The 22,741-nt window shown below is 48.6% G+C and overlaps 1 protein-coding gene across 2 annotated transcripts in view; it reads left to right on the top strand.

Annotated features, from left to right (window-relative positions):
• GGCX (gamma-glutamyl carboxylase) overlaps positions 1-22,741 on the top strand; it is a 255,538-nt gene that overhangs the window by 31,664 nt on the left and 201,133 nt on the right. For both annotated transcript variants that reach the window (XM_085634968.1, XM_085634969.1), the window contains exon 2: positions 16,518-16,739. In XM_085634968.1, coding sequence (XP_085491094.1) covers positions 16,518-16,739 — 222 coding nt within the window. The remainder of the gene's footprint in view (positions 1-16,517; positions 16,740-22,741) is intronic.

The raw sequence follows: 22,741 nt of genomic DNA, 5'->3' as shown, positions 1-22,741 counted from the left end.
CCACTAATCTCACCAATTATCGACCTATTTCCCTCCTCCCCTATCTGAGCAAGATCCTGGAGGCTCATGTTACACAATGCCTAAGTTCCTTTATTGAATGCTCTTCCTTCCTAGATCCCCATCAGGCCGGTTTTAGACCTGCTCACTCCACCGAGCAGGTCATACTTGCCGTGATGAACGAGCTCCGCAGGGGGGCGGACCATAATCTCTCCCAAGCCCTTGTTCTCTTAGATCTCTCGGCCGCTTTTGACACGGTCGATCATAATCTTTTGATCGACCGTGTCAGAGCTGCCGGCATTCAGGGCTTGGCCCTAAAATGGATTTCCTCCTTTTTGGGCGACCGCTCCCAGGCCGTACGCCTGTCCGCCTTTCTTGCAAAAAAGACTCCACTTACTTACGGCGTCCCCCAGGGCTCGTCTCTCTCACCCTTGCTCTTCAACCTTTACATGGTTCCTCTCATTCATTCGCTCCGCAAGTTTGAAGTAGTTTGCTTCAACTATGCGGACGATCTTCAACTTGTCTTTGACATCAAACCTTCTGCCGTGTCTATCTCCAGCTTTCAGGCCACCCTTTGTTTTATCAGGGACTGGATGAATATCAGTCAACTCAAGCTCAACCCAGATAAGACCGAGCTGGTGTTGACCGGCCCCTCCAACCCCTGGGATAACAATTTTTGGCCCCTCTCGTTGGGTAATCCTCCTTTACCTTCCAAATCGGTTAAAAGCCTTGGAGTGATTATTAGTGACCTGTCCATGACACCCCAGATTGGGGCAGTTACATCTTCATGCTTCTTCCACCTACGCAGAATCCGGAAGATCGCTAGATTTCTCACCTCCGAGGCCCTTACTGTGGTTCTCATGGCCTTGGTCATCTCACGAATAGATTATGCCAACTCCCTTTATGTTGGCATTCCCCTCTATCAACTTCATCGTCTCCAGCTGGTACAGAATCAGGCCGCCCGCCTCATCTCCCACCAACCACGTTCCCAACACATTCGCCCACTGCTTAAATTCCTCCATTGGCTCCCAGTTGCCAAACGTTGTTTGTTCAAACTGGGCTGTATTACTTTTAAAGCCCTCACCTGCAAGGCACCTGCATTCATTTCTTCTTAAATCTCTCGTTATTCTCGCACTCGCACACTCCGCTCGTCTCAATCCAACCTCCTTACTTCTCCTCGTTTCAATCGGAAAAAACACGGTGGACTCACCTTCTCTTTTCTGGCACCTCAGATGTGGAACTCCCTCCCGCTGGATCTCAGACTTGAACTATCCCAGCCTCATTTCAGATCCCTTCTTAAAACTTTTCTTTTCACACAAGCCTACCAGTAACCCTCTCTTCTAGTACTTCACTGCTTCAGCGCCATGAAACCTTTGGGTGTACGCGCGCTATAGAAATAAATTTAACATAACATAACATAACATATATTACAGCCGCATCAGACATTGCATCCTAACTATCGGCGTCAGCCCAAGCGGACTGTGCATAAGTGACCCATCTGCTGTTTCTCTACCAAACGCTATAGAGAGTAGGCCTTTTAAAATTTTTATATTATCCAAAATTTGTTCTAAACACATTAACTAGCATTTATGCATAACTTACAGTGCATTGTGAGACACAACAACCAGCAGGCAGTTCATAATATTACGGAGACGGGCGGAAGGGCACATCCGCTCTACGATGCTGCGACGGTGTTGTAGTATCCATCCACTATATATCCTAAGTCAAGGTTTACTCAGAAAGACAACCAACCAATAAGTAGGGGGTTAAGGCGGGAGGAGAGGAGAGGGATACTGGGAAGGGGTAAACAGACATGGCGGGGGGACAAGGGATTGTAGGTCTCCACAACCGCTATCTAGCCCCCCTTTTCTAACCCAGAGGCGCCACCCCGAGGGAGCCCGTGTTTCCTTTTGGCAGTGTACATGATGCAGCAAGGTGGTAATGGCCATGGTTTGTTCAGTTGGGTTTAGCGGCTCCCCGACAGTGAGAGTGGCTGCTCTGTGAACCTCCAAAATTCCCCCTGGATCAGTAGGGCATACCGCATCATCAAACAGCTTTAAGGCCCGGAGCCGTGGCGGTTGTAATCTAGCATGCTCTAGCCTCCCCAGATGGTCCACCAGAGGCTTCCATAGCTTCCGGAACTTAGTATCTCGGAATTGAAGGCGTGCCGTGAGCAGCTCCATCGCCACCACATGCCACAAGCGGGTGAACCACACATTTACGGAAGGTGTCTCTGTCTTCTTCCAATATAGTGCCACCGTTTGCTTTGCCGCACCCAGCATGTGGGGGCTTAGGTGCCAATCCCGGCCCGTCATAGCTCGCATAGTCACTGGTCTAAGGCCCAAAATGATCGTAAGCGTGTCCTCTGGTAAGGGATATCCTAACACCCTTTTAATGTGGCTGAGGACCTCTTTCCAATAGGTAGTCAGGAGAGGACACGCCCACCAAATATGTATGAAGTCTCCCTGTGCTTGAGTGCAGCGCCAGCATAGAGGTGACACCTTAGGAAACATCTTTTGAAGTCGGACGGGGGTATAGTACCATTGAGTCATCATCTTGTAGGCTGATTCCTGTTGGGGGATGCTACGAAAGGTTTTGGGAATGTCGCCCCAAAGCCGCGCCCACTGGGAAGGGGTAACACCTGAGCCGGAAAGGTTCTGCCACCGCAGTTGATATAGGTTGGGATCCAGACGCTGTGTATGCTGGAGCACCTTATATATGCGAGAGATCAGACCCTTATAAGTGCCATATGTGCGTGCCAACCTCTGAAACGGTGTGAAGGGCCGCGTGGCCCCCTGCGTCAGGGAGAAGCCCTGTATCCAGTGCCGAAGCTGTATGTACTGGAATTTGTCTTTCCCCGTTAAGCCAAATTCTTGTTTGCATTGGGCAAAGGTTTTAAGGTCCCCTCCCAGAAATAAGTCCTGTATTGTCCTACAACCGGTTTCTGTCCAGTTCTCAAAATAGGGCGGGCGGCACGCTGGGGGGAACTGCGGGTTGCGGGCAATAGGGGTGTGAGGGGAGGGGCAGGTGGTAAGGCCCCTGCGAACTGCCATCTTGTCCCAGATCTCGAGGACCGTTTTAGTGGGGACAGTCATGTAGGCGCTGCTGTGGTGCGCCTCCCGATGGATTTAGGCCCAGATCTCTGTACTGGGGTGAATGTATGACATTGTTCTGCATTCTGTCCATCAATTGTTGTTTTTGCATTTGTCACCCCGAGTGGGACGGGTATGCTCAGACGTGAGTCCCGTGCTCTCCATGCCACTGGAATCAAGCTATCCTGGCTGAAGAGGGGTGAAACCCCGAAACCGGTCCTAGGATGCTTGTTTCCAGTCCAGGGAGGACCTGGCTTGGCAGTTTGGGCTGGACTGTTCCCATGAGGCACAGGATCAAGACTGATTTGCATATGGCTGGGTTCAAACTGGAATGGCACGGTGAGCAAAAAAACGATGGATTTAGGCCCAGATCTCTGTACTGGGGTGAATGTATGACATTGTTCTGCATTCTGTCCATCAATTGTTGTTTTTGCATTTGTCACCCCGAGTGGGACGGGTATGCTCGGACGCGAGTCCCGTGCTCTCCATGCCACTGGAATCAAGCTATCCTGGCTGAAGAGGGGTGAAACCCCGAAACCGGTCCTAGGATGCTTGTTTCCAGTCCAGGGAGGACCTGGCTTGGCAGTTCGGGCTGGACTGTTCCCATGAGGCACAGGATCAAGACTGATTTGCATATGGCTGGGTTCAAACTGGAATGGCATGGTGAGCAAAAATACAATGGATTTAGGCCCAGATCTCTGTACTGGCGTGAATGTATGACATTGTTCTGCATTCTGTCCATCAATTGTTGTTTTTGCATTTCCCGAGGTAACCAAGCATGGTCCCAAAGTGGGCGACATGTAACTGCACTATTCATGTGAAACCACACTTTTTCGCTCTCCCATGCTCCCCATTCCAGAACAAAGCGGAGATGCGACGCCCAATAGTAGTCAAGCAGGTTGGGACAGGCAAGTCCGCCCCGATCCCGGGGGAGCTTCAAAATTTTATTAGAGAAGTGTGGTTTCTTACCCCCCCCATATGAATGCGACCAGCTTGCGTTGCAACCCCTGAATTTGATGCTCCGGAATAGGCGTCGGTAAGGTTTGAAAGAGGTAGAGGATCTTCGGTAGTATGGACATCTTAATTGCGTTGAGGCGGCCAAGCCAGGAAAGTGGCAGGGCTTTCAACGTGCGCAAATCGTCAAGGACTGAGAGCTTATATTCCTGCCAATTGGCCTGCGCCCAGGTAGCTAGGTCCGGGGTCAAGTTGAGGCCAAGGTATCTCACCGACCTGCTCGCCCACTGATAGGGAACACAGGCCTGTAGTGCCGTCATTTCCTCTTCTGGGATCGTGATGTTAAGAGCCCAGGACTTCGTGTGGTTAATTTTAAGCCCTGAGGCGCATTCATAGGTTTGGAGCAACGAGTGCACCGCAGGCAGTGAGCGTAACGGGTCGGACAGTGTGAGAAGAAGATCGTCTGCAAAGATGGCAATCTTGTGTTCTACACCCCTAAGGGAGATACCACGAATATCGGGGGACTGGCGAATCAGAATGGCGAGCGGTTCCACCACTAGGGCAAACAGCAGAGGCGACAAGGGGCAACCCTGCCGGGTGCCCCTGCAGATAGAAAAAGGCTGCGTAAGCTGGCCATTCACTCGCACCCTGGCCACCGGCGAGATATAAGGAGCCATAATACGCGCCACCCTTTTAGGACCCAGACCTACCTTCTTTAAAACTGCGCGGAGGAATGCCCAATCCACCCGGTCGAACGCTTTTTCAGCGTCAAGCGACAGGAGGCAGGCCGGCATTCCCCAATGCTTGGCCTTCCCAACAATATGAGCTATGCGGCACACATTGTCTGCGCCTTGACGTTGGTGGATAAATCCCACCTGGTCCGGGTCAATGAGCTTGGGTAAACGGACACTAAGCCGTTTAGCAAGAATTTTAGTGTACAGCTTAAGATCCGTATTTAACAGGGCTATGGGCCGATAAGAGGAGCAGAGGGTATGGTCCTTCCCAGGCTTCGGGATGAGGGCTACTTCAGCCATCGCCATATCCGAGGTGGGTCCAACTGACTCCGCGAATGAGTTGAAAAGACGCAAGAGATATGGCTGTAATTGCGGCAGAAAGGCACGAAAAAACGACACCGGGAGCCCGTCAGGGCCAGGTGTTTTACCCAATGGGAGGTCTTTCAGAGCGCCAGCTATTTCTTCTAGAGTGATAGATTCCTCCAGGAGCTCAGAGTGGTGGCTACTCAGTGGCTCCCAATCGCATGCACCCAGGGCAGCCGAAATTAGGTCTGGCGCTGGTGGATCACCAGTGTAGAGAGATGAGTAATAATCACGAAATGTTTGGAGCTTCGCTGATTCCGTAATAGCCCAAACTCCATCCGCCTCCTGAAGTTTTGCAATGTGGGCCTTGGCCGCCCGTGTTCGTAAGCGCCGCGCTAGGACAGTGCCCACCCTGTCGCCGCCTTCATAAAAGCGCTGCCGGAGCGCGAGTAATGCATGCTCGGCCTTATTTGTTCTATGTACACGGAGCTAGCCCCGAAGGACTTCTAGACGTCGCTTGTGAGCCACCAAAGGGCGCTCCTGGTCCATCTTTTCCAGTGTCCTAATTTCGCGTGTAAGCTTGTTTTCATATAGTTGGGCTTCTCGCGCCCTAGTGACGGCTATAGCTGTAAGGGTGCCTCTTATCGTAGCTTTGAAGGCATCCCACAGGAGGGGGAGAGGAGTCCCCGGTAAATCATTAGTTTCAAAGTACGCCAGTATAGCTGCCTGAATTTCCTCCCTATCAACCGGATCCCGCAGAATATGGTCCGGAAACCGCCATCGGCACAATCGCGGCTAGCGGGTAAGGCGCTCGTGTAGGAGCAATTCCACATGGGCATGATCGGAGACCGAGATGCTAGAGTGGGACGCCGACAGGGTATCTTTAAGTAGAGAGTGGGACACAAAGAGAATGTCGATGCGGGAGTAGGAGCGATGCGCATGGGAGTAATATGTGTAGTCTCTCAGCCCCGGGGAGTGGTAGCGCCAGACTTCCACCAGGTTTAGAGAGGTAAGGGATTTTTTCACTGTTGCAGACATGGCCCCGACCCCGTGAAAGGCACCCCCACAGCGATCTAGATCCGCATCCCACACCAAGTTGAAGTCGCCTCCAACTATGAGGTCTGAGTTCACCGGCTCGAGGTGCTCCCTAATTATCCTGCGCAGAAAGGCATCTTGACCCTGATTGGGGGCATATATATTACAAAGTGTGAGTGTGCAGTGACCTCTCCCGACCTCCACCCTCCAAAGCCGCCCCTCAGTGTCCCTAAGCACCTTAGTATCGCCCTGTGGGAAACCCGCCCTGCAGAAAATGGCTACCCCCGCTGTCTTAGTGGCTGCTGAAGACCAAAACTGGTGAGGGAAACGTGGGTGGGCCATTCGAGCCACATCGGACTTGAGGAGGTGAGTCTCCTGTAGGAAGATTATATCGGGGCTCTGCTGCAGCAGGTACCTCCATATTTGGCGCCTTTTGTTAGGCGAGTTGAGCCCTTTCACATTGAGGGAGACAATCTTCCAAGAAGGTATGGTAGTCATTGACACTGATCATCAGGTGGAGCTGTCTCCGTGAGGCTCTTCCACATGCCCTCGTGTCCCCCCCGCCAGGAGGGTAGAAAGGGAAAAGGAAGGGAAGAGGGAGGGTAAGGACGGGGAAAATAACTGAAGCGCTGAAACAGCCAACATGGCGAACAAAGCCTATTCCAGTCTAGGGAGTAGCCAGGCGCCATGGCACAGGCTGTCCCGGAGATGTCACTCTCCCAGGAATAGGAGTGGGGGTCGATCATCACCATCTCTATAAATCCAGAAGTCCGGGCTTCAGCCCCGGGCCGCCGCCCCAGAGATGCAGATGCAGAGCCGAGAAATGGGCAGTACGCACGCCCCGAAGAGAGGCATCCAAGGCATTGGACTGGGGCCCAAGACAACCGCTGGTCAGTCAGGCGGAGAGCCTTCCTCTCCCTAAGGCCCGCGGCAAACACATTGCTGCGTTACTAAAGGATTCATTTGGGAGCGGAGGCCTGCGATCCCACCGGCGATGAGCCACCCTCCAGGGATCGAATATGCTGTATAATGTCTTCTTTGTCCTGTGATGATCTGCTTTCAGCAGGAGAGAGGGGGCGCCCAGGGCGGCGCACCTTGGACCACCGAGGCTTAAGCGGGGCTCGGGGGCCGGCGGGGCGACGCGAGGGACTGACCGGCGGGGTGTCCGGGATCTGGAGTAACTGCGCCGCCTCTCTGTAGGATCGCAGCACACGACGCCTGGATTCCCATTGGAACATGAGGGCAAAGGAATGGCCCCATTGGTAATGGATGTTGAGTTCCCTCAGCTTGTCAGTGATGGGTCGAAAATCCCTCTGGCGTCGGAGAGTCGTGGGGGCCAGGTCTTGGAACAGCTGGACCGGCTTGCCTCCGCACAGGATCTCGGGCTTGTCCCTAGCCGCTTTAAGGATGGCTTCCTTTTCAACAAAGAAATGGACCCGTGTCAGGATATCAGGGATGAGCCCAGGTCTCCCAGGTGGCCCAGAGACCCTGTGCGCACGGTCCAGGGTTGGCGGTGAAGTGTCGTCATCCCCCCGGATTTCATGGAGTAGGTCCGCCACAAACGCCATGATATCTGTACCTTCCGCTCCGATTGGAACACCTCGTATGCGTATGTTGTTTCGGCGCCCCCTATTCTCCAAGTCCTCCTGTCTAATCTGGAGCTCAACATGCTGCTCCTCCAGGGTTGCAATTTGCTGCCAGAGGTGTTCCTGGTCTTCCGTGCGAGCATCGAGGGTCTTCTCTATATCGTCCACTCGGTCCCCTAGTTCCCCCACATCTCTCCGGAGCTCTTTAACGCATGCCTGAGCTTCCGTACGAAGCGAGCCAATTTCAGTTTGGAGGTCTTGCATAAACAGCACCATGAAGGACTGCGTCACCGGCTCGGCTGAGTTTCCAGCGCCCGACGGCAGAGCGCCCGCCGATGCTGCACCAGGCTTGTTCCATAGATCCATAACTGTGGTGTCCTTGGGGGCCACCGGCGGCTCCCTCCCTGATTTAGTGAGAGTCATAGTTCAGCAGTGTCGTTAGGTAGACTCACAATGTGGTGGGAGGGCGGCCACGCCACCTCCACACTCCGGCCCGGAGCAGCACCGTCCCAGCCGAACAGGAGGGCAGAGCAGGGGTATCCCCTCGTAGGCCACCGCGGTAGTCGGGCGCAGTAGCTCAAAGATTCTCCACTCAGTCGCCGCCGCCAAATATATATGTAGGCGCGCAGGGGCCCCCAGCCAGTCCGATGCAGCAGCGCCCGGCCCAGAGTCCACTCGCCTCCCCGGATCCGGAGGGCATAAGCTGGAACTCTCAGCGTTACAGGGCGTGGACAGCAGGGCAAGCAGGCAGCAGTTCACCGGGGCCCAGGCGAGCAGGGGGCTACTTTTGAGTTGCGTGCCCCTCCAGTCGCTGCTCCCACGAGGCTCCGCCGCAGGGCCCCACCCGCCCAGCCACAACAAGCGCTTCAGAGTCCCTAAATGGCGGCGAGCACCCCTTCGTCCGCACCAGCACACCTCAGTCAGATTGCGCTGCCGCTAAAAGGCCCCGGCCCCGATCTCTCCTCGCCGCGTAGCCCCTGCTCAGCGCCACTCCTCCGGCCGGCAACGTCGTCCCTGCACCCCCAGGAACCCTCAGCTTACCCCACCAGGGCGATAGAACCGGCAGATGTCTCTCCACACCCGGCGTTCAGGAGTCTCACAGTCCGGACGGCAGGGAGCCGGCGGCGAAAGGGGCCCCCCAGGGTAGAGCCCCACCAGACACAAGCAGCGCGGGCCCGGCCCCGCTCCACACGCCGCCCAGCACCAGAAGATCAGGGCAGTCAAGGCAGAAGTTCTAGGCCTTCCCAGGCTCGCGAATCAGGCCTCGTTCAGGGCAGGAGTCCGTGTTGTCGGGCGGGCCAGAGTTTGTGCAAGGGGACCATCCACCAATCCTCCCCAAGGCAGCGAAACGCTGGAGTCCAGCCCCCGGGAACAGCAGGGCACTGCCGCCCTGTATCTCACCAGGCCCTCGCAGAGTCAAGGTCTGTAGCGGCCGCAGCGTCGGCGGTAGGACGCGGCGTCCCCAACCAAGCGCTCCCCAACCAGCAATGGCGGTGCGCTCCCAGCCAGGTACCTCTGCAGTGTCGATCACCACTGCGGCGCCGCTGGTCCCGAAGTAGGGATCTCTCCGAGTGCCTCCGGGTGCAGGCCACAAAATGGCGGTCGCGGTCTTCCCCGCCTCTCTAGCCCGGTCTCCCCTGCCGTCAGCCAGCCAGGCAGGAAGATCACGTGTCCGCCGCCATCCGTCCACCTCACCGCTCCATAGGCTGCCCAAGTCACTCCGCCAGCGGCCCCTATCTCATGCCTGCGGGGCTTGTCTCCTCCGCGGCGCGCTGAGGCTGAACGCGCAAAATGGCAGGCGTGCTCTCTCCGGCCGGGGCCTCCCCTCCGACACAACTTCTCTCCACAACCGCTCAGCTCCAGGGTCCCCGAGCCGCCAGGAAGCCGCCTGCTCCCCTCCGCTATTTGCTCACCCCCAGTTGAGGCGCCCTCTTGGCCGCTTTTAATTGCTGATTTCGCCGGCGGCGGCCCGGAGCCCCTGCAACGCGCGTCTCACTCCATCGATAGCGAGACCACGCCCCTTCAGAATACTTTTGCATAACAAGGCGGGCTCTTCCTTGTTTGGTGATGGATTTTTGTTTAGCCGAAAGAGGATCCCAATGTGGGGATTCACCTGGATGTGACTGAACCCTTTGGAGCACAGCCTCCTATTACACCAGTGTCCTCTCTACCTCCTTTCATCCAGGGTATGTTCTTGTGGCCATATTGCTGGGGCAGTCTGCACAGCCCTGCCCTGTTGGCTTTGAGGACGATACACCAGTTGGTGGTGCTCCCGCTCTCCGGTTGACAGCAGCAGGTCCAGCATCCAGAGACTTCGGTACCCAAAGCAATATGACGTGCAAAGATATGATTCTGTAGGGCAACCTTTTGGTCTGTTTACACTAAACTATCCCTTAATGGGTGGGTGAGAATCAGAGGGAAAAAACTCTGTTCCTTTCCTCCGCGTGTGCAACATGTTTGGACATGCACTGCACATATTAATACCTATCCAACGGGAGCAGACTGTGTCAATACAGACTGCCCCCATTTCCTGTAAGAGGTTATTTTGCAAGCTGGCCTTGTGTACATTACCTTTCTCTGCAGTGCTGTGTTGAGAGTAAAGCTTTTTTCTTGTAAAGTAAAAGCATAGGCTGGACCATTTTTGACTGATGTTTCATTGACTTCTGAGCCTCTACCCCTTCACCGCCATCCTGACTTTGCCTTGGACTCTTTGACTTTGCTACCCTGAGGGTGAATTGCTAAAGGAGTGTACTGGATGCTTATTGTTGTGGTCAGCAGTGAGGTAAACCCCCAGGACACCAGCCTTAAATGGCTCTCACTGTTAGAATGTGAGCCTGGTAACCAGTGATTGCCCTGGGACTCCAGAAAGGAATTCCCTCAGTGGGTGATTGTGTATATGTGCTTCCTGAGGCTGGAGACTGGCTTTCAGGTTTAGATGGATTGCAGGAACTTGTAGTGTAACAGCAAAGTTTTCACAGGTGACTAAACGGGAGAGGTTGAGGCGTAACGGCCAGAGCTGCAGACTGTGGAACTGGAGAACCAGGTTCAAGTCTCTGCATCAGCTGATCAAATTACTTGGGTCTTGATTACGACTAGGGCGGTCCATTGGACTGCCGTAGTCGGGGTGGCGGTCCGTGGCAGTCCACCCCTGGTATTACGACAATGGCAGTTTGACTGCCACAGGACCGCTGCAACCGCCGAGGATTCGTGATCCCTCGGCGGTGGTGCAACGGTCAGAGGAAGTAATATGCTGGCAGTGCCGCTGCAGCACCGCCAAGCATATTACGAGTTTTGTCACACCCTCCAAAGGGTGGCGGTGAGGAAACTAAGGTGACCTGCCGCTCCTGGGCCAGGGAGTGAATGGACTGGGCTGCGGCGCCTCATGGTGGTGCATGTCTAAGGCACACCTATGTGCCTTAGATACTCGCCACTGCAGCACCAACCGCCTGCCCAGGATTACACTCATAGTCTGGCGAGCGGTCTGACTACTGGTTTGGCGGTCTTCCTGCTGGCGTGGCGGGCCCCAGGAAGACTGCCAAACTCGTGATCAGGCCCTTAATCTCCAGATGTCTTCAAACTAAAAATGAATGTGTCCCTGTAAAATAATGTTACTGGTGCTCATGTAAAGGTCTCCAATACCTTCGGGTCGATTTGCACTATATATACCTGCAAAGAAAAAAATAAACACTCGCCAAATGAACCTGCAAAGAAAACAATAAACGCTGGCCAGATGCCGAGATCCTCGCGTTCTGCTGTTGGAGAGACTGTATTCGCATTTTCCAGACTACGTGGGCTCTCCAAGTTGTGTTTATTCCAGGGAGAGCAGTTTAGACCACCCCACTGCAGTGGCAAGTTGTAAGACAAGGAATAAGCGAGGGGTGGGGCACTTTATTTAAATCAAGTGTCCCCCTGCAAACGGTAGTTTGAGAGAGGAGAGAGTGGCGGATCCGGAGACGCGGCGGTGTACATAAAAGCAGCGGTCACCCAAGGGCAGGCCATGCAGGAATGAGGATGTGAACACTAAGGCGGACAATACACGTGGCCGTGAAGACCACTGGGGACATCGCTGCAGTGATCAAACTGAAGGTTTCCCGGGAACATTGCAAAGTGTTAGAGAGCTTCAGAGAGTATAAGCAATGCGCGGCGGAGCGCCCGGCAGGAAGGGTGGCTTCTGACAACGAGAAGATTTACCGATGGTGCCGAGAAGGGCTGCGTTGTGTGCAGTACATGGAGTGCAGACTGTGCATTAGGAGTTCAATAAATATAGGAGAGATTTATGGAGTACAAGGAATGCGTTTTGTGTGGAATACAAAGGAGTTAAGTTGACTTTATAATGTACAAGGAATGTAAATGGTTATTCGCTATTCAGGTGCCTGTGTTCGCAGGTTTGGGAGATGGCTGGTCCATGAGTGTGGGCTCCCAGTGACCTCGGGGGTCTTTGCTATTGCAAGTGTATTCCCCAACCCTCGAGGCTGGGGATGCAGTAACTTTATCTCGTGTTTGTTCGGGACGCAGATAAGCGCTCTTGCGAAAGACTTTATCCTTGCACAATTCGGATCCGGCTAGTTTTGAAGTTTCGGGAAGAGGCAGCTCGTGGGTGAACCGTTGATCTGTTTTTGTTTGCTCGCCAGCCCTGGTGTCACCCTTTTTTAATCCTTTCTAGTTTATTAAGCCCGTCTCTTTCTGAAACTTCCAGCTTTACCGTACGTATTCACCTGCATTTGAAGTACCCCTGAGGTCACCCTTACAGGGCTTATTTATTATTTTTTTTTCACGGAAAATTGGTTCTTAGTAATTTTTTTAATCCTTGTTTTTTGCTTTAATCCGCGCTGACTGTCGACCTTGTTGTTTTGGACACGTTTTGAAGTAATTTATTTGAATATTAAAAAAAAAATGTGGTTATAAGGCAGTCTCACTGTTTTTATTATTCAGACCCTCCGCAAACACACCATTTTTGAAATTGAAAGTGAGTGATTTAAAAAAAAAAAAATCGAAAGAATGCATTTCTCCCAATAAATTCTATTAAAGGAGAGGCAATTCCAGGCGACAGACAGCCAAAATAAAGCCATTTTTAGCTTTAAAAATCTGGAGTCTCCCGTCTGAATCTAGGCTATTGCCATGTATGCTTTTGGCAGTTAAAGTCTCGCCTGTTTACGTTGCATCTCCACAGTATATAACCCACTAAACCTCGAACCTCCTTGTTATACTTGTTTTCTTATGGTTTGTTTTATTGCATTGAAGTTTGGTGATTCCTCTAATGTTACATGTGGGCGTTTGTTCAATTGGACCCGGTGACAGGCACTTATGAAAACGGTTGTATAAATAAATAGTTTTAATTTGAGTGTCTGGCCTCTATTTTGAACGAGCCCATTTCTGGTATTAACGGTGAAATCTTACATTGCAAGTTATGTAGGTTTTTAAAGCCAGATAGGCACCACGCTCAGCATTGGCCTATGAAGGGTGACATGAGCCCTACTATAAGGAAGCATTTGCCCTAACATAAGGGGAGCACACTGTACCCCGTGCATTAGAGTAGGTATGAAAGGACAGCCATAATTTGGGTACAACAGGCCCCTCAGATCCACCAACCCTGGATTTACTGCCCTAATCGGAGTTGCGCCTCTTATAAAAGTGCCACCTAGTGGCCTGCATCGAATATGATGTGAGAAAGAGGGAAAGGCGCCACCTCGCTTTAATCCCTAAATGCATATGCGTATGTTTCCAAATATGTAAAGCACTTAAGATTTATGAGCGGCATACCGAAGATTTCTGGTTTAGCCACCACTTACTATGTGCTGATTCACGAAAATCCAGTTTGGGAAATAATGAAACATGTGCACCCATTAGCTTGTGCGATTTGCGCAACTATCCCTCTATCCTGGAATTCTCAAAGAATTACAGAGGCACTCTTAGTGAACCGGCGAGTGACACAGATTCTCAGCAGTATTCATGTAAACTGAAATGAAAGGCGAAACATTCCTTTACAACGATTGAGTTAAGTTTAATGTTGTTTCTTCCCCAATCCTACCCTGAGCACTTGTGCCCTTTTCAGGATTTCAATCCACAACCAAATCTGTAAGCGAATATAGCAGCCAATAATGAACTTGTGAATTTCTAGTAGTTGACCTATTTTGGGAAGTAACTGCGCCCGGAACTCCCACAACCAGCCCTTGTCAATTAATTTACCCAGATGTATAGATCGTTTATCATCATGGATTTCATATGTGAGTAAATCCATTTACTCGTGCAAATTCATATTTTGCAAATATGTGACTTGAGTTTCTACTCCTAAAAATTGCTATTTCACCTCTTGGGTGCCGCAAATGGACAAATATATTTCCTAATCAAACCCTATGTTATTTGCCACAAATTGTGCTTAGTCGAGGTCTTCCTTAATGAAGCTTTGTATTAACGAGAAAGATTAACAAATTAAAAATGTATTTGACATCATTTTTGAGTTTCTAACACCGTAGGCCTTTAAAACACGCATTGCAAATAAATGTGCAATTTTCTTTCTCTGTAACATAGAAAAATATTGAGTTCGTTTTCATCTGCCTCGCATAGTCTGTTTAAATCTGGTCAAGATGTATCTTTTTCAAGGACAAGGCAGCAGCATGCTTTGGCTAAAGGAAATGTTTGTACTGTTCTATTATGTGAAGCTTCCTTTCAGCACGATGTCTGAAGGAAGAAGGACAACGAAATGATTTACTGCAATGTATATTAATGTCATTATTTTATTCTGGGGAAAAGGGTACATAAATAATAAAGGCTTGCATCAAAAATTGTAGTGTAGTGTATATGTATTTTAACGATAAAAGTGTTCGGGTGGAAAGTAGGACTTTAACTTTGTGTAACATCTCCTATTTAAAAATGCTTAAATTGTTGTTTAATACACAAATCGTTCATATTGTTCAAAACACTATAAGAGGACTTATTTATGTCAATTTATTTTGGGCTAATTTCGATCACTTTGTTTGCGCTCATTGGCTCAGTTTTCATTTTGGCCGGCTCACTTTAACTTACTTGATTGGTTGCTCACTAAAAAAAACTTTTTTAGCTTATTTCCTGGCACGCTTGATCTGCACATATTTTTACGGGCTCACTTTGAACTTTTAGTGCAGAATCTTTTGCGCTTCATAATAATGACTTCGCTATTTGAATATGCATTTTTCATTTTGCTTACTTATTGTTTAATTGTTTTCTTGTGCAGATTTTGTGCTGTGAGCATACAGTTGATTTAGTGATTTTTACTATTTTTGCTGATTATATTAGTGCTGAAATGTCAATTATATATACACTGAATAAATCTAATAATAAAAAGACTAAGTGGGAGCCTGTTTCGGCATTTAATATTCATTACAGAATTTCTAAATCCACTTTACCTCCCACTCATCCTGCATATCTACCCTGTTTGATAGGAAAAAAATGCAGACACAAACACACCAGAAAGTGGAAGATGGACAAAACAAACCTTTGGTTTATTGCACAGGTTACATTTTTTAATACTTTTCTGTTGAGAAAAAAAATCTTAGGAAGCCGTTGTCAAATTTTCAAACATTGACTTCTGTGACCTTTTTAAATGCAGAGGTGTTTACCGGACTGGCCTGGGGCTCGACGAAAGATACACTTACCTCAGGTGTGACTGACTGGAGTTAGACTACCCATGTTATAGAATACCGGTCATTTGTTCATGTTTTGTGACCTTTTTAACAACTAGGAGCTGGTAACTGCATAGAATTTTGTGTAAAATGTCCAGTGTTCTTGACATGGCAATCAATTCTGGCTCATTTTTCATTAATACTTATTTACACATAGTGTAGACCAGTGCTTCCCAAAATTTTAGGCACCTCACCCCAATTGTTACAACCATAAACTTTCACGACTCACCTAGCCTTAATGGACTTGAGACGAGCGATATTTTAAAATAACTACAATATTGTTTGGTTCCGCACTGTCATTTACATGCAACACATTTCCATTGAAATGGGCACTAAATTTGCACACACATAGTTTTACTCACAAAACTATATGGACATAAATAATAATGTGTCAAAATCGGTTTTCAGTGAATATTTATCTTTTGTGGATGGCAAAGTAAAATGTCTTGATTTGTTTTGATCCTATTAAAATATTTGTTTCCATAAAATTCAGAATTACAAACCAATTGCTTCATTATTGATTTCGTAACTGCTGAATGTGTAAAGTTCATTTACAGGTATTTACGTTTTGTGTGTTACAGAAAAATTAGATCCTACAGCCTTTCCGTTCACATAATTAACTTTCATTTCTTTCTCTGACTGCAAAGTGAGAGAAGTTTGTAAACAGCAATTGCCATGTTAAAAAACAAGTAGCTATTTCTCAGCAGACATAGCCTGACATTTGACCTGTGTCTTTGAAGCAGAGTGCATGTGAAGAGATGTATACAGAATTTAAAAGCATGTTTATTTATTGCTTGGCTTGCAATCCACCAAAAATTGGCTGGCGACCCATAGTTTGGGAAACACTGTCGTAATTTCCTCGTGTATCTGCTGTATTATGCTTATTATTCAGAAGGGAAAAATACCAGTGCTTACTGAATTTATTTTTCTTTCTTTCGGGAGTCGGTAAATACTGTGGCCAGTTAGAAACCCTGTCTCTTCCCCATCCTCAGCCTTTCAGCCCTTTTTATAGGGCGAGGAGGACTTCAGGCTATGGCAAACAAAATGTTAACGTATATGCGTGCTTGAATGTTGGTTTATATTAATGTTGTTTTTTTACCTTTTATAACTAACCTTAAACCCTGAAAATGAATAAAGTCCCCCTTTTATTCCCAAAAGGGCTGTTGGCAGAGTCATCGCCTAGGCAGAGGCAGAGAATGGGACGTGGTAGAGAGGCGCTTCATCCGATTCCCACCAAGAAACCCAAAACAGAAGAGCATAGTCTGATGAGGCGACTGTTTGGGTTCGAGGTTGCCGATGTCACCAGCTGGCATCGGTTTGTCTGTCTGATGAACAGGCCCACTGATCCCGCTTCATTGGGCGTCTTCCGGTTCCTCTTTGGTATGTTGCAGGGTGGTAACTGGTTGGACTTTGGTCTGCTTTACTGTGCTTTACATGTAACAAAATTCAATTTTACTTCTTAGTACAATATATATTTTGATGCTTTTGTTCCCTATCAAGGATACTAGACTAATGGGTTTGAAGCAGTGGAGCCACCATAGTAGGAGTGTTGGGGAGGGTCATGGGAGGGAAAGACATGGATTACGGTGCATGTAATTATTTGTGACTTGACAAATGTGTAATTGGATAAATGTACCATTTGTGTACTTCACGATTTTCATTTTAAGTTTCTGCTCTGAGTGGGTCTTTTAGAAGTGTGGAATGTCCTATTGCAGACAGGCGATAGGGGGCATGCTACTGTCTCAATCGTTCTCAACTTTTCCATGTCTGTCGATAGTATGTATCATCTGACTCTTCCAGAACGGCTTCATGCAGTTGCACATGTGCAAGATTTTACCTTGCATTTGTTTTGATCAACCTTGAGTGCAGTCCTGCTCCATATCTTAAATTAATGAAATTATATTGCAACAGGTGGAGCTAATTTGAAGGCCCAAATTCCTACAGGGACAATACAAACAGATGATACCAATTCTTTATTGCTAGGTGGAAAATATAATTACCGTTCATCTGGGCCGTTTCCCATTCTGAATTTGTGGATGTGTCTGCCTCCTTGTGGGACTGGAAACTGCTTCTAAATCTGTTAACAGAGAGCTTTGCATATGTTACTTCACATGCCTTCGGTCATCATACATGACGTGCCCCACCCTTCCATATGTGGACATCATCAGCAGTTTCCTTTTTTTCTGACCAGCGATGTGGATTGGAACCAGCTTTCTTTCCTTTTTTGCCATTTTTATTCTACATTGCCTTTTTCCTTCAACTCGTACAATAGTTTGAGTAAGATGTAAGTCATGCTATTGGAGGCTTGAGGTACTTTACCCACCTAATCTTCGTGTCTCCTGTTTGGGAGTTTTATGGATCATTCCTGTGGGATTTTTGCTGCCCTCAGCATGAAGACCCTCCAGGACCACCTTGCTCAGTTAGAATATTTTAAGAAGTCTGGTTATTGTTTGAGGGTTGTGGAAACCTCATTCAGGCAACAACAATCCTTGTCAGGATGAATCACAAAAGTCACTAAATAAACCTGTGCTTAACCCTCCGGTAGCAAGGCACATAATCAGTCTGGCTTAACTTGAAGGCAATCTGTAAAGCATTTATGCAGCACACAAACAGTAATAAAGTGAAAACACAACAATAATAAAATCCCAAACTAATTTAGACAAGTACATTATAATAAATACAGTCATGCCAGAACAACAAAAATCCAATCAGTAGTACCTGGGATATTAAGTGTAAGAGTTTTTGGTAGATATCGTGCCTTAAATAACAATGTACCACTCACAGTCATCTGGTTATGCTAGACTGGGGGGAAAGTCACATGTTCAAGCTGACCCCAATGGAGCGCAGACTGGATACAGGGACCAGAGTCCTGCTTAAAATTACCTTCTTAAAGTCCGGCGTATAGAGTTCCGTTTGCTGTGGAGAAGGCCACGAACAGCAGGGAGAGCATCGTAGATGATCGTCTCTTTAGAGCGAAGAGCAGGCCTTGTGTCGCGAACGGCCATTGCTGCAGCACTTTCAGGTGCTGATGTTCTCCCACAGGAGCAGATTAGTGCTTGCCTCCAATTCCTTCTCACCTGTCCCATCTGCCCCAAATTTTCATATGGACCGGACTACACAGGCAAAGTGTAATGGGATAAAGAAAAGTCTGCTCTTGATCTTCTGTCTGGTTTTCTCTCCTCCGATTACCCTTATTCTGTTTTATCTCCTGTTTTCTGTTCATCTGTCTTCACTTCATCTTTCAGAGCAAAACCTTGTTGAATACAAAAATATACATCTATTAATGTAATTGGAAAAGCTATGACTTATTATACTGTATACATAACATCTTTTGAAATAACCATATAACAAACACATATCCTCTGACCAAGAGACTTTAGCCTCTCTTGTGAATATTTGAATTCAGTTGATAAGCAGAGAGACATGTCAAGTAACAGCAACTTGATGTAAATCTTTGACAGTCTGGGTTAACAGTTTTTGTAGTCTTCTCAATGTTCTGAGCGAGACGGACACCACTACGAAAAAGTTGGACTTGGAGAATTCAATGAGGAATGTCTCATCTTGCATATAGGCGAATGAAGACTGACCGCTAAGCACAAGTGCAAGGTAGCTCCTGTCTTCCTCTCTGGAACAATACCTGAAGGTATAACGAGCTGGAACTTAGATCAGAGGCTCAGGTTAACGAGGGAAGGAAGACCAAATGGGGAGCAACGACCAGAAGGATGGGGAGCAACACCACAGCTCTGCTCAATCCGATTGAAGAGCTTTGTGGGAGGCTTGTGAGTCCAAGACATTTGACTTACAAACAACGCAAAATGCGCTCCTGGAGCTCACAGATTGTTATGGTGTGATGCAGCCATCATTAAATGTCTCCTGGTGTTTTCTTTTACAGAGGTGCTTCCATTGATTTGCACCAGGATGCTTGTGAACCAACGTATAATCTAAGCGGCGACCCAAAACACTCTCTAGAACACTTCATTGCTATACTACTCTCTTTTTGTATTTGAACATTCGGTAAAAAGTAACATTTACTGCATCAGCACAGAAACCAACATATTTATCACTGTCATTCAAGTACAGACTTTGAAAATATATCCAATAACTTGGTGATCCACCATGCCTGGTTGGGGTTAACAGGACATCAACCACATCCAAGATGACCTCCATCACACCCATGCCATCACCGGGTACTCGCATACCATGTGTAAAAACATTGCGTTGGGGTGTCCGCAACGAGGGTACCCTGGAAACGAACACAGGAACATCTGTGTATCTGGTGTGGCGTGAGGTAAGTCTGGTGCAGGTAGTTACATTGTGTGAATTTCAGGCGGGCATTAGGGGAGAATGCCTTAACGTACTCCAGTGCCATCTCCTGTTGTTTAACTGAGAGGACCACACCTTGGCTGGTCTCCCACTTGGGCTTACTTCGTGTTGCCTGGTCTTTGCCATTGGCCAATAATGCTCCATACAACATCGTACCGCCTGTTCTTCCCAGCCCATGAGTAAGAACACATTGGAACCCCTCATGCAGTACCGGCTCCCCTTGGCCCATTCCCCAAGTGTCTCACAACCCTAGCACAAATGTGTTGTGTAGCAAAAAGAGGCTCGCCTCCAGGTCGCAGGAAAACTGCAAATTTGTAAAGGGACACAGAACCTCCTCTGCATAAAGGTCACCTACTTGACTTCGCCTCACCATGGAGCCGGATCATGATCGGCCAACACGACTCTCACCCTCGGCACACTCCACAGCGGTAGCTACAAAGTGTAGGGCACCTGGTGGCGCCTGGGCTTGAATGTACCTGATGCAGCAGATTTTAGCCCCTTGAGTCAATCTGCTCAGTCCCTTAGGGGGTCACACCTATCCATCAACCAGTCCAATACCATAGTTCCCTGGAGTTCGTCCCAGACAGCCGCACTCTGTCATCCATCTCATTGGCCACTGGAGCTGTGCTGCGGCATAATAAAGCTATAGGTCAGGTACCCCCAAGGCTCTCGCCATCAGAGGGCTCTGAAGCATAGCAATCGATATCCTGCTCCGGTCTCCCCTAAACCAGATCTGACATCAGTCCTCTCAGCTCCCTTAAGAAGGACGATTGAGCACCAATGGCAGGGCCGTGAATTAAAACAAAAAAGTGTGGTAAGACTAACATCTTCGCTATTGACATATGCACCATGGGCGAAAGCGTTAGGCGTTTCCAGAAGGCCAGGGACTGGCGCACAGCTGTCAGCACCTTACAGAAGTTGCCATCAAGGAGGTCCCCATCTGAGTGGGATACATTGATCCCCAGATAGTGGAAGGTTTCCATGCACCAGGGCAGTCGTTCAGGCTTCAACCCCACCCTTTCTGTGTGTTCCACTCACTGCAGGGGGAACAAGCAAGATTTCCCCCAGTTGCCTGCGAAGCCTGTCATTACCCCAAAGGGCTCCAATAACTCAAGCAGGACGGCAACACCCACAAACGGTCCAAAATATATATATATAGGAGCATCATTGGCATACAGAGATTTTATGTCCGTCTGTCTTCACAGCAGTGACCCAATACGGGCCTGCACCCTCAACAGACAGGCCAGAGGGTTCCATCACCAGGGCAAAGAATATAAGCGATAAGGAGCATCCCCAACGGGTGCCTCGGGGGATCTCAAACTTTTTTTGAAACATAGTTTTATTGTCATTTGTTTAAACGTACATCTTATTTTCAATGCAATATATTTTATACAGCCATATTCATAGTATATTTGCCACAAAACATTACTTATGTTACTGAGATAGCCCGGGCCTATATCCCACGCAAGTCAACTGCTAGGGAATAAACAGTGATACAATGTCAAATCTGTCAGGCCAGTATATTCAATGATGAATCCCATAACTGATGTATCTCCTGTCAGATGAAAATATTTTCCACTTCTATGGCTGCCAACATAAACTATAATCTAAAACCGTTACCCAACTCCCTCCACCCCCATCCCACCAGTCCTACGCACCTTCAGAAAACCATAGTTACCTCGTATCTAACATTTTAGGCTCTTGTGAAAATTATGCATTTTTTAAACAAAACCACATCATGCTGCGTGTCGTTCAGGGAATGTCCATCGCATTGCATAGTCTATTGCATGCAGTCAGGGGTATACTGAGTGGTGTCGACTGCTTTGATGGCCTCCAGCATAACATCCAATTCCAGTGCTATTGGGGTTTTGCGTAATCCTCTGAGCTCCTCTCTGCGCAAGGCAGCGCTCTCTGCACTTCCCCAATGTAGCAGCTCACTATGCCAGGCGAGTACAGTAGGGGGCCTCCGTGACTTCCATCGCATAGTAATGGCATGTATCGCTAAAATAAACGCCAAGTCAACAAAGCGGTATTGTACTTTATGTTTGGACACATGTTTGTGTAGACCTAATACACATTCCCCCACGGTATTTTGCGCCTCGCGGCGCGCGACCGCACTGACTATGTGCCTGACAGTGTCCCAGAACCCCTCGTATCCTCGGACATGTTCATATCATGTGTAGTAGGTCTGCCCCCTCCAATAGACATCTCGGACAGTAATGCTGCGTCTGTGGGAACATTTTGTCTAATTTATGAGGGGTAATATAAGCCCTGTGGAGAATAATAGTCTGAAAAAATTTGAACTTTGCATTCCTTGAGACCTTTTTGGAGTGTTCTACAATACTCGCCCATTCCCTGTCCTCCAAGTCTCTCCCTATATCCCTAGTCCATGCCACCTGCAGTGAATCTAGAGCAACCTCAGTATGAGAGCGCATCCCTGTATAAAGCCACTTAATAAGGTGTCTGCCTCTACCCATATAATAGAGCATTTTAACCAGGTCATGTGTGGGGGGTTCTTGTCTCTGCGGGGCCCAATGTATTTTTATATATTGTAACAGTTCGGCGTGTAATAAGTATAATTGCGCCAGAGCTCACGTTTTGATAACAAAAGTGTTGTGATCTAACAGCGTCCCGTTCCAAACAAATCCGCCACCGTACTAATCCCTGCGTCAAGCCACGGTGTTATTCTCCGTTTAGTTAGTCGGCCGCCCGTCAGTGGAATTCCCAATAACGGGATGTTGCCTGCATAAGCAGGAGGCGCACATGTATATTGCAGCGCTGCTCTCCAACACTGGAGTGCGGAGCACAGCAAAGGGGGGAGACACTTCGGGATCTTGCTATTGGGCAACAACAATGTATTTAGGGTACCGTGTTCTATATCTGCCTCTGTAAACCCTATCTCTTGCAGGTTACGCCCAGCAGTCCAAAAGGACAGCCATTGTAATTGGCATGCATAATAGTACGCAAGTAGGTCAGGAACACCCAGGCCCCCCTGCATGTGTCCAGTTGCAACTTCTTAAGACGAATACACCTTCTACCAGAACCTCATATGGGATCAA

Source organism: Triturus cristatus, chromosome 11, assembly GCF_964204655.1.
Source record: "Triturus cristatus chromosome 11, aTriCri1.1, whole genome shotgun sequence".
Classification (NCBI taxonomy): Eukaryota; Metazoa; Chordata; class Amphibia; order Caudata; family Salamandridae; genus Triturus; species Triturus cristatus.
Note: the sequence above shows the minus strand (reverse complement) of the source record. Positions and strands in the feature narration are given on the sequence as shown.